Source organism: Leopardus geoffroyi, chromosome B3 (assembly GCF_018350155.1).
Source record: "Leopardus geoffroyi isolate Oge1 chromosome B3, O.geoffroyi_Oge1_pat1.0, whole genome shotgun sequence".
Taxonomy (NCBI): domain Eukaryota; kingdom Metazoa; phylum Chordata; class Mammalia; order Carnivora; family Felidae; genus Leopardus; species Leopardus geoffroyi.
In genome coordinates this window covers 44,469,604-44,481,743 of record NC_059337.1, presented here as the reverse complement: position 1 = coordinate 44,481,743, position 12,140 = coordinate 44,469,604, and the positions used below count along the sequence as shown (strand labels likewise).

The following is a 12,140-nucleotide window of genomic DNA, read 5'->3' as shown; positions in this document are numbered from 1 at the left end:
AAATCATTTAACAACATTATCTTGGATAGCGTTTCATTCTTCTTAATGATTACATCCCACTTCAACTTATAGAAATCTAAACTAATTAATTTTTATAGTACATGTCACAGTTTCACCTAGCAATACTTTGTTTCTATGATATCTGCATTTCATTCTTATTAACGGTTGTTATTGGAGAAGTACGGAAAGGGCAGACATTTAGCTATTTGCTTGATTTTATGTATCAAATCACATCCCCTCATTTACGTGAATAATGTATCCTTTGAAAATCTGGTTCTTAAAATCCAGAAGGGAACTGGAAAGTTAGACAATATAAATTTCTTCGATTTCCACCTAGATGAAATGAAACGCTAACCCTTTAAATGTAAGACAGACATGTGTGCATTTTCTGCATTGACTATAAAGTAACAGAAGTATAAAATCCTTTCATTTTTGTTTCCAAATAACAGCCTCCATTCCATGCAAAAGCTCTTTGGCGGGGTTCCCACATTTTCCTACGGCCCCGGTTTAAAGACAGAGCAGCCAGGTTTCCTTACCCAAGGATTTGAAGACATCGGGGCTAGCATATTTCCCATCAAAGTACACGGTGTTGTTCTGAGAGTCGAAGGCACGGCACATTCTGATAAACACCACCTCTAGAGAACCTAAGCGAAGGCAGAAATGGTGTCGATTATTCTATCGTGGTGGAGACTCATCTAGCTTGAAGGCACGAATTCAAAGGCCCCCTTTGCGATTCAGTGCAGCAGGGGCAGTATTTGGCAAACGGCTCCCTGTCACATCAGCTGTCTGTTTAAAGGGGCAAAGTTCACGAATGGAATTAAAGATGTGTGCTGAAGATAATGAAGGCCTGTATTCCTGAAGACAGATGGAGTTACAAATTACTTCTCTGGCATTCTTCTGTCTTGCATTACAGAGTCTCAGAGTTGCCGGGAAAACGTATTGATTCCTATTTATTAAAACAAACCAAAAAACCAGGGGCGTACCTCTGAGTGCCACAAATAACCTTCCTAACAACTTACTGTTCGCTCCCGAGAGTCTGGAGTGGGAGAAATGAAACACACAGGTGACGGTAAGATGGGGGAACGCAGGTGTCCTTCAAATTAATTGTTTCATTCAGAGGAGAAGCAAAATGGAGGCAGTGTTTCCCGCCGATAGCTCAAAACCCTTTAACAAGGACTCAGTTTCTGCTAAGAGAAACCCGAGCTATCATCGTTGGAGGAAAACTGTTCCCGACACCTTCCTTACCAAGCATTTCTTTAATAAGCGGGTGAAAGCAGGTTAGGAGGAGATCTCAAAATTCACTTGCAGAAAGCACATACCTGCTTTGAGAAGCACAATTTGATCATTTTGACACAGTTCCATAAATCCATCAATGCGTTTGGCAAACTCCACCACATACTGTATAGCCTCCGTGATTTTGATGGCACACAATTGCCACATCACCTCCCGCTGCTGTTGAGAAGTGAAGCACATTGACATACACGGTCACCCATATCCTTGACACACTCATTTTAACTGTTCGTATTTTGTAAAATCCTTCTTTGGAAACGGATTAAACAAAGCTAGAGGATTAAAAATGAACATCTGGGTTCTAACGACTGCTTCCAAGCCCCTCTCGTCTCCTCCAGTTCCTCTTTTACCATCTTGGTGGCAAAGGGATGGGAGGAAGGTGTTATGACCAGGTGAAAACACGAGGCAGGAAAGCAACACATGCCACTGCTTTACCCTTGGGCCTCGGAGAGAAGCAAAGTAGGATCTTCTTTTTATTATTATTATTATTATTATTATTATTATTATTATTTTGTAAGTTTATTTATTTATTTTGAGAGAGACAGAGCACAAGCAGGGGAGGGGCAGAGAAAGGGAGACAGAATCCCAAGCAGGCTCTGCACCATCAGTGCAGAGCCCAATGCAGGGCTTGAACTCACAAACCGTGAGATCGTGACCTGAGCCGAAATCAAGAGACAGACACTTAACCAACTGAGCCACCCAGGCGCCCCAGTAGGATCTTCTTCTGAGCAATCATTTTACCTTGGGGAATTTAACACCACTTTACTGGGGGAAGGGAAGGAAAAGGGGAGTCAATTACATTGACTGTGCACCTGCTTTGAGCTAGATGCTTTATGACACCTTTGTCTTGTTTCATTTCCCCATGAACATTTTTCCGTTTCCCATAAATGGACATGAATGGTCACAGAGGTTTCACAGCTGGAGGTGTTGGAGCTGGGATTCAAATCCCAGCATCTCTGACTCTGAATCCCATTTCATAAGCCTTGCTGTTTCTTACTGCTTTCTGGTTTCCCTTTGTAACACTGGTTGGCCGCTATCTCAAAGGCAAACAAACTGATGTGTTGCTGTTCTTCAACCTTTCCTGTTTACCTGCTTTTACATACCCACTCTTTAGTTACAGAGTATCTATACCCTGGATCTGTTACACTGCTCATGTGTTCCCCCGATCTTAGTTTAAGACTGTTTCCACCAATATGATGGGGGTGAAGGAAACACTGCATTAGAAGCCAGGAGTCACGGTCTAGTCCTAATATTCTCAATCCCCCACCATATGCCAAGGGTTGTTAGTTTCTTCATTTGTAAAATGCAGGGGAGGATTAGCCTGGATAATCTCTATCATCATTCCTAGCCCTACCTTTCTATAATTATTAGGAAAAACCACAGCATTTCCCTTTCCCACACCAGAATGGATAACTGAAACTTCCCTTTCTCCAGCCCTGCCCTTCCGTTCTGGGGGCTTGTTGATCAGAGTGTGTAAAGAAAAAGGCTAGAAGCAGTGCTCTCTGTCAGCCTCACGTTGCTAGGTTCACTGGAGTTATGGCAATAGCTTCCAAACCTTGTTTTGTACACACTCTCTAGTGCTCTGGAAACACGAGGCTGAGATTATTTTATATCAGCTTCCAGAGCTTGAAATCTTCCACTGTGATATCAGGACAAATCTCAATTCATTTGGGCTTTTGGACACTGCTTCCTCCAGCTCCCATGGACATATGATAGGAGATATGTGTAAAGTCATAGCACAACAAAATCGGTTTGTTATTGCAGAAATTTCACACACTGGCATCTCAGTAAGACAAAGCCCCAAGTAGATGATCATCTCTAGGAGAAGGATTAAAAAAAATTTTTTTAATGTTTATTTATTTTTGAGAGTGAGAGAGAGACAGAGTGTGAGAGAGGGAGGGGCGGGGAGAGAGGGAGACACAGAATCCAAAGCTGAGCTGGCAGCACAGAGCCTGACTCAGGGCTCGAACTCAGGGATGGTGAGATCATGACTTGAGCCGAAGTCGGATGCTTAACCGACTGAGACACCCAGGCGCCCCTCTAGGAGACAGATTTTTAAACAGACATCTGATATCTGATGAAATACATTCATTGTCTAGTCTGTTTGTGTTCTTGATTAGGTCTCCAGCATAAACACCCTTCCCACCGTTGCCTCAATCCTGGGTAAAATTCTTCAGAGTATACCTTGTTTTGGTAGCTCTCTATCTCCTCCTGCAGAAAAGTCTGCCACGTTATCTGCTGGAGCTCTTCTCTCAAGTATTGGCAAGTTTCCAGATGTGATTTAGATATATTCTGTGCAAGGTGTTCTAAGGAGAAAACAGATCACAAACATGAAAAGCCAAGTTCTTCTTTGGATAATCAGGGTTTTCTGTACTTATGTGGTTTAAAAAGTAATATGTACAAAGCAACGTGTTGAACCAGTTTTCATTATCTTTACATATTTAAATGAGCAATTTGGAACGATTCTGTATTTTCGAACATGAAGATGAAGGACAGGCAAAGCCAATATTTAGCAATAAGTCTTGGGGACTTCAAAGACCCTCCTGACCTTCACCTTCTTCTGTGGCCTTACACCGTTTGGGAGTGAACAATTATTGACCTGGACAAGAGTAGGAAATGACTGACACAGCCTCTTCTTGGCATTTTTATGAAGACACATCTGCTGTATACATTGACCTCGGGAGGATTTCTCTTGAAAAATTGGGAAATGGGATGTTTGTGTGAAAACAACGATTTCTTTCTTTTATTTTTCCAGCAACTAGCACAACAAGCATTACCGAGGGCCACTATGCCATTACACATAACGTGGTGGTTAAGAGGTGGACTCTGGCACCAGACTGCCTGCGTTTGAAACTCAGCTCTTGTATTCACTAGCTGTATGACCTTGGGTAGGTTACTCAATGTCTTGGTGCTTCGGTCTTCTCATTTGCAAAAACAGTACCTATTTCAAAGAGCTTGTAAGAATTAAATGAGTTGAGCACTTAAAACAGAGAGGGTCACCTACTATGGCGCTACATAAACATTTGTTCTTATTATACTGGAATATAGGCAGTCTGAAGATATTAAAAGAAATATATGCCAAAGAAATTTCTCTAGGAACTTATAATCTGGTGAACATGTATGCACATGCTAAAAGGACAAGTCAAGACATTAGGCAATTCAGCATCAAGTTGAATTATATCAGAAGAGACAAAAAGATCACAAGCACTGTCATGGACGGGAAACGTGAGGGGAATTAGAGAATGGTTCTTGGCAGGAGAGGAGCATGTGACATGGACCCTGAAGGATGAGGAGGGAGGATTTGGCAGGCAGAGGCCAGTGGTGCGAAGAGGTGGGCCGGTTTCGCATTCAAGGGAATGACAGATGAAGGAACAAATGATGGCATGTGCAGGGGACAGGCAGATGGGCTAAAGTGATAGTATCAAAACAGAAACACGAGTATGTAAGAGTCCAAATTCTGGAGAAGCTTGAATATTAGGAATGTGGGGTTGGACCTGCTTCACAGAAGGAGTCCGCAGAATTCTCAAGGTGGAGCAGACACACTGAGCACTGTATCTGGGGAAACAGAACAAGCAGTTTTGTGACTGGTGGATTGGAGCACAGGCTGGAGGCCGGGGCGTCATCAGAAGGCTGCTGCAGTCCACAGTGAGGGACTAAGAGCGTGCAGTAGGTTGGTAATAAATGTTATGGAAGAGAAGGATGATGAAAGTATTTTAAAAGAACAGACAAGATTCCATGAATATGAAACCATACCCAAAAGCGATCCCCTTCCACGGTCTTGATTATGTAACAGGAAAGCCCTTTAAAAAAATGGTGCTGGGGGCGCCTGGGTGGCTCGTTCGGTTAAGCGTCCGACTTCGGCTCAGGTCACGATCTCACGGTCTGTGAGTTCGAGCCCCGCGTCGGGCTCTGTGCTGACAGCTCAGAGCCTGGAGCCCATTTCAGATTCTGTGTCTCCCTCTCTCTCTGCCCCTCCCCTGTTCATGCTCTGTCTCTCTCTGTCTCAAAAATAAATAAACATTAAAAAAAAAATGGTGCTGAGTGAAACCTTGGCAATCCCAGTAAGAGCGTCTGTTTGGAAATTTGTTACTGCTTTCATTAGACAGAATCAGACTTGTTTGTGTGAAAACAGAGTGGGTTCACCTAAGTGAAGCTTGAAACCAGAATCTCCTCAGAGACTGAAACACAATAAATCTTAACAGTTGTATTTGGCAACACACAGACACAAACACAACATAAATGAATATCATGAAAACAAAACAAACAAAGAAAAAAACTGAAGTGAAGAGACAGAGAGACACTGACCAAAAGAGGGAGAAGCCGATAAATGATGTGTCATAGAATCAGTAAGCTTATGGAGAGAAGAGGGGAGTGAAGACAAAAACAATGAGGAGCCAGAAACAAGAAAATAATTGTGCAAATAGTCCAATGATTTTTGCAGATATGAAAAAAAATAAAGCGTTTGCAGGGAAGCCAGAAGACCCCTATGAGGTAAATAATGGGAAGAGACTCGTAGTATTCCCTTCCAGATCGTGCTTCTTTTCCAGTTAATATGGTCAGCATCTTGTTTCACTTCATCCCCAGAATTGTTCCCACCCCTCCCTGCCTATCTGAGCTGACAAGGAATGGCGTAATGTACACATCGAGCCAGTAGAGGGCAGTGCCTGCATTCTCACCAACTGCCTTTGCTTACAATTCACAGCTGATTTGGCAAGTGTAAGATTTCAGACACTACTATTTTTAAATCTCCATTTCAGCAAAGGACAATATGGTCAGACTGAGTAAAAGTTAAGTTAGTGTGGTCTCTTAGAGAAACACTCTGGAAGGATTAGGAGACCTGGTTTCTGGTGTGAGTTCAGCAGATAACCCACTTCGTGATGGGCAAATCCGTTCACCTTCTCAACCACAATGGTTTCCTCAACACAGCTAAGGTCTAGGTACTTCAGATAGAAAATCCTGACTTCTCAGTCACAGATTTTCATAGCGGGAAGGGACTCTGGACATCGCCTGGTCCACCTTCTCCTCAGTTTATAGATAATGACACCATTAGTAAGGATGATAACAGTTAATGTTTATACAGCTCTATGTGCTAGACCCATATATATAGACACATATATTCCGAATATACAAATTTTCTTAATCTTCATAACAACCCTAGGAAGCAGGTGCTAGTATTATTGCCCTCTTACTGATGATGAAATCAAAAGCGAAGTGGCTTTTCCAAGGCATCACAGCTGGCAAGTGGCGAGTGATTCAAACACACACAATCTGGCACCAGAGTCTGTGCTCTTAATCTTTCTATTCTGCAGGCAGGGAAACTGCAGCTTGCAGAGGTTATAGGACTTAAAATGGGTTGTACAACCTATAGCAAAGCTAGGACCATAAACCATATGAGCTGACTTTCTGACTAGGGCTTTTGTCCAATAATTGTCTCTTCTGCACAAGGCTTTAGTTATCAATTATAGTGACATGTGCAGCTAGCTTTTTTTTTTTTTTTTTAAATGAACGTAGGTTGTTTATCTGCAATGTATAATTCAGGTACTAACTGTACATCAAGGGCGAAATTTCCTAGCCAGGAATGCAGATGTATTTCCATGGAAAGTCATGGATTGTAGATACTATTGTTGACAGATAGAACTGAGGTTAAGATATGTCAATTTACAATTTATTCTCCAACTGTAGAGTTGGTTTCATCTGTTTAAAATCTTTTGACAAAATTTCGCCTACAATGAAGTCAGGAATGTTAGTTAAGATAGTAAGACAGGAATCACTATGTTGTATAGCTGAAACAAATATAACGTATGTTAACTATACTGGAATGAAAAAAAAAAAAAGACAGCAGGAGTTAAGGCCCCAGAGGAAATATCAGGGAACCCCAGGTAGCTATGCAGAAGGAGCAGCAAAGTCTTTGGCCACTTCTATGCTACCCTTAGCTCCTCAAACTATTTTGTACATGTAAACGGGGAAGAAAATTATAACCCAATTATATTCTTTTCAGACAAATTCTTGTTTAGTTTTAGGTTTGGGACTAACCCTAGTGATAAGCTAATTTGAGTCATTCTGGAAAGGGCCACAGTACATGTGAAAAAGCCCTAATTTAGGAGAGCATGGAGAACATAAGAGGCTACAGGGGTCCCAGACGGCAGAGGGAGGTGACAACTGTGGAAGAGGACATGGACGTGTGGGGTCGGGGAGAAACGGCTTGGCCATTTGTGGCCCCACTTAGGTATTAGCGCACATTTAGCCCCAGGGCCATATTTAAGGGCAATGCTTTGGCTAAGCCCTATGGATTTATTCCAGAGTTGACTATTTGACAAGCAAACAGGCCAGATTCAAATGTATTTATGATAAGGTGGGAGCACACCGAAAGTGAGCCAGGTCAGTTTTCATGATATCATGTCAGCTTTCAATCAAATGCGTATTCATTTCTGAAAATTTCACTTTCATTACAGTCCTGCTTAAGTCTCGGCCAGCCAAGATTTCACGACAAAAACGGAAGGTTTTTGTTCTAGTTCAAGAAAAAAATATCAAACCTACCTCTGCTCAGCTTGGCTTCTAGTTCAGAGGTTCCTCTGTTAATCAAAAGAGCTGTGATACACCTTTAATGCTGTTCAGTGGTTAAAGACCGAGCTTAAAATGTCCCTGCTCTTGAGGATTTAAATTTAGACCCATAAAGAGGTGCTTGTGTAAAAACCGTAAAGAACATTCAATTTGTTCTATTTGGAGAAAGATTTTACTGGAAATATAAATTTCACTTAAAATGTTTTATGGGGTACAGAGGTGGAGAAACCATCTAAAGAACACAACCGTTATTTCTGTGAACTAAGAATGTCTGTGCTCAAGTCAGAACCTGCTGGTTCTTTTCCATCTGAAGTCTCCATTCTCTCCTCGTGTTAACTTAGTCACCTCCACAGCAACTAATTGAAATATCCCAAAGGACTGCAACCTTGTGTGAAGAATCGCAGGGAGGAGCACATCAAATTCTAGAACTGCAAAGTTTCTAATCAAAGTTTCTCTAATAACAGTGTTGTACCTAAAAATCGATCACATATTATAACGAGGGTTGTTAACACAACTTCTTGAAATGGCAAGTCTTCCACTGCCTGTGTTATCAATATGGCTAGGTCACATTTCCCAAAAAGCAACAATGTCTCACAGGAATTAGGAAACGACAAATTTTGTTTTGTTTTGCATGGTGAGTCTTCGTCTATGAAATATACCAGTGTTGTCACCAATATCATCACCAAACCATTTTGGCAAATAAAGATGCCAATTTCCCTTTAACATTTATGGAATACACCACAGTTGTAAAACCTAGATGCCAACAGGAGCTGGGCAGTGATATAAAATGGGAAAACACGCAAAGGTGTTAGGGCCTATCTGGGGCCAGCTGCTTATTGTCATTCACTGATACTGGTCCAGGGTACTTAGATCATTTTTTTTCCTCTCACAAGAAGCTGAAAATGTGAACTTCTAGGCAGAATTGTCTAGGTTTAAAATTTTAGCAACCGATTCAAAAATCTTACAACTCTGCATGCGTATGGACCGGGCTCAGGGTCAAAAAAACATGCGTATGGACCAGGTTCAGGGTGTGGGCTGCCGTTTTTATGACTCCAGGTATAAAGAAATACCTGGAATATCACTAACGAAAATAATGAACAAAATTAATGGGGCTGTTTCCTGAGTTTATAGCCTCTGTGGAATTTAAAGACCGCTTTAAATCTCTGAACCGAGATGCCGTTCCCTCTCTGATACTGACAGGTCAGTGCGTTTCTTTGATATGCGATGGGAAATAGGGCATAGTCAAAAGCAAAGGGGCAGCGTGAAAATCTGAAGTGGCCCATATGGTAAAGGCGAATTTCTCTTTTAGTACCATTTAAGTACCATAACTTATTATGGGAAAGTCCAACATATCCCACTTATCTGGAAGGGAATGAATAATGCATCACAATGGAAACATGGAGGCCATTACCTAGTTCCGCCATGGACACAGTTGGGGAAGTCTCTCCATTGGTGAAAGAACAGTAGGGAAAGAAGCCTGATGCTGGTGTGTAGTCACATATTGGTTCTGGCTTGATTCCGTTGATATCAAGACCTGACTGGTCTGGGGAAGGCTGTATGTCCAGGTAGAAGCTGCTGACAGCAGAGTCTGCCTTGCTCCCCTCAGGGGTGTGCCCGTCAATGTAGTTGCTGAGGTCCTCGTGAAGCTCTGTCAGCCCGTTGGCCGAGATGTTGTAGGTTGGAGTCAGCGGCTCAGCCTCTCCGGGCTGCTGTTGGTGGTCTCGCTGCTGCTGCTGCATCCGGTGTTTCTGCACTTCTGCGTACAAGCTGTCTCTCTGCTTTTTGGACATTCGGCCAAATTTTACAGCTGGAAGAAAAAAGCCAAACCGCACCATATACAATATGTTCTTCTTTATTATTCTCTCCAGCATGCTTCAGGGGTTCCTTTTAAGTCTCAGACAATCTCAATCAAAAACCACATAACCACATAATGAGGACATGATCCAGGCGTGAAAGCAGTCCCACCCCACACAAGCTTGCTGGCTCCACATCCCAGAGGAGCAAAGTTTCAGAAACAGACCTAGGACTGGCGGAAGGGCAATGACCACGCATGTTTTCCTGCTGTCACATAACCCTACGCCCAGTGGGAATCACTGACAGGTGACTTAATGGGCTTGTTCATTCTCCACCCATGCAGCCTGCCTAGACCACCCCTTTCTCTTCCCAGGGTTCAGACCAGTGTACAGGGATGCAGACTCATAAAGGTACAATGAGGCACAAGCAGCCAAACTTCAACTTTCATTCATTTCACGCATCCATTCATTTGCCCCTTCCCAATCCAATGGCCCGACACTGGGGCTTTGCTGACAGACCTAAACAGACTGGATGAGGCCTTTGCAATTCCCTGAATTATATCTCTGAGTCTATGTGACCTAAGAAGCCCCCCTCATCCTTCTGGGTCATGGTGACCCTTGTGAAACCCCTGGGCCCACCTTTAAGTGACTTTCTGCTGTTTAGCCTCCAGTAGAAAGAGTACTGGAATTTTGGGAAGGGCAAACAATGCGTAAGATCCCTGTTAGGAAAATTTGTGTTTGCAAATTTCTCCTTGCCATGTGTCCCCATATTTGAAAAAAGTTTTTATGTTCATTTATTTTTGAGAGACAGAGAGACAGAGTCAGAGTGTGAGCAGGGGAGGGGCAGAGAGAGAGGGAGACACAGAATCTGAAGCAGACTCCAGGCTCCAAGCTGACAGCACAGAGCCCAAAGTGGGGCTCAAACTTGTGAACTCTGAGATCGTGACCTGAGACCAAATGAGCCACCTAGGCACCGATGTGTCCCCGTATTTAAAGTAGAACAATGCGTGTAGTAACTATCCAGTTCATTCAAAATCCAAAATGATCTCTCTTAAAACACCAGATAATTGATAAAAGGAACCCTACGATTTCCTGGTCTGAACTCTCCCAGTAACCCATTTATTTGTTAGCCTGATTCTTTTTTTTTTTTTTTTTAAATATAATTTATTGTCAACTTGGCTAACATACAGTGTATACACTGTGCTCTTGGTTTTGGCAGTAGATTCCCATGATTCACTGCTTACACACAACACCTAGTACTCATCCCAACACGTGCCCTCCTCAAGGCCCATCATCCATTTTCCACTCCCCTCTCGTCTTTCCCCCCATTGACCCTCAGTTTGTTCTCTGTATTTAAGAGTCTCTAATGGTTTGCCTCCCTCTCTGTTTGAAACTATCTTTTTCCCTTTCCATTCCCCCATGGTCTTCTGTTAGGTTTCTCAAATTCCACATATGAGTGGAAACATATGATATTTGTCTTTTCTATGACTAACTTATTTCACTTAGCATCATACCCTCCAGTTCCATCCACGTTGCTCCACATGGCAGGATTTTATTCTTTCTCATTGCCAAGTAGTATTCCATTGTATATATAAACCACATCTTCTTTATCCATTGTCAGTCTGATTCTGTGTATGCAGATAAATCCTCTGCTGGAGGGACTAAGATCTACTAATTGATTATGGTTACGTTAATACCTGATTAGGTGGATGAATGTACCCATTTGACTATCATTATAATACTAGGAGCTTCAGGGCAGGAGACAAAATAGATGGAAGTGAAGTTGGGATCCAGGGCCACCACCCAGACCAGCTGGGAGATTCATTTTCTGCCAAGGAAGACATGTTGTTCCTTTTCACATAGGAAACAAGGGAGTGGGATCCCGGTCAATTTCCAGTTTCCACGACTCAGGTAACAAACTTGGGTGGGGCTGGTTAGGGAGGGATCAAGCTGTTCTGAGCTCTAGGTTTCAGGCCTGTCATTGTATAAGCCCCAACATAATAGAATACCCAGTGGGACGGATAACCATAGGTACGCACACAACTTGTGATCTTAGCCTACAAGTTCACAAGAGAAATGCCTAACTTTGTCAGTTTAGTGCCATCGGAAGATGAGATCTGCAGAGCTGCCAATCACAGGAATTTCTGAGAATATAAATTCTGTGACTTGCATCTTTTCATGCCCCAAACTTTCTATTTTTTGTTCCCACACATTTTTGTTCCTACACAGGTGCCATCCTGTGCACCACTACTGAAGGGCATCACAACTTGTGCCTGGGCAGGCCTATGGGCCCCAAGAACATCTAATTACGGGGAAAGACAGGCTTTCAGAATGCCTGCCCAGCGTTCTGAAATATTTTCCACACGCTGAAATTCCACTGAAAGAGATGTTTCCTTCAAGGGATCTCTTAAGAGAGCCAGCCAGCCTGTATATTCATAAAAGTATCCATTATACTTTCTGCCCAGTTTCCCCGTTTAAGAATAACTGTCTTGGAAT

At 42.6% G+C, this 12,140-nt stretch overlaps 1 protein-coding gene across 3 annotated transcripts in view; it reads right to left on the bottom strand.

Annotated features, from left to right (window-relative positions):
• The window catches only part of RORA (RAR related orphan receptor A), a 722,413-nt gene that overhangs the window by 14,139 nt on the left and 696,134 nt on the right, over positions 1–12,140 (bottom strand). For all 3 annotated transcript variants that reach the window (XM_045449541.1, XM_045449543.1, XM_045449542.1), the window contains 4 exons: positions 9,263–9,658; positions 3,475–3,596; positions 1,320–1,452; positions 537–644 (listed from right to left, as the gene is read on the bottom strand). In XM_045449541.1, coding sequence (XP_045305497.1) covers positions 537–644; positions 1,320–1,452; positions 3,475–3,596; positions 9,263–9,658 — 759 coding nt within the window. The remainder of the gene's footprint in view (positions 1–536; positions 645–1,319; positions 1,453–3,474; positions 3,597–9,262; positions 9,659–12,140) is intronic.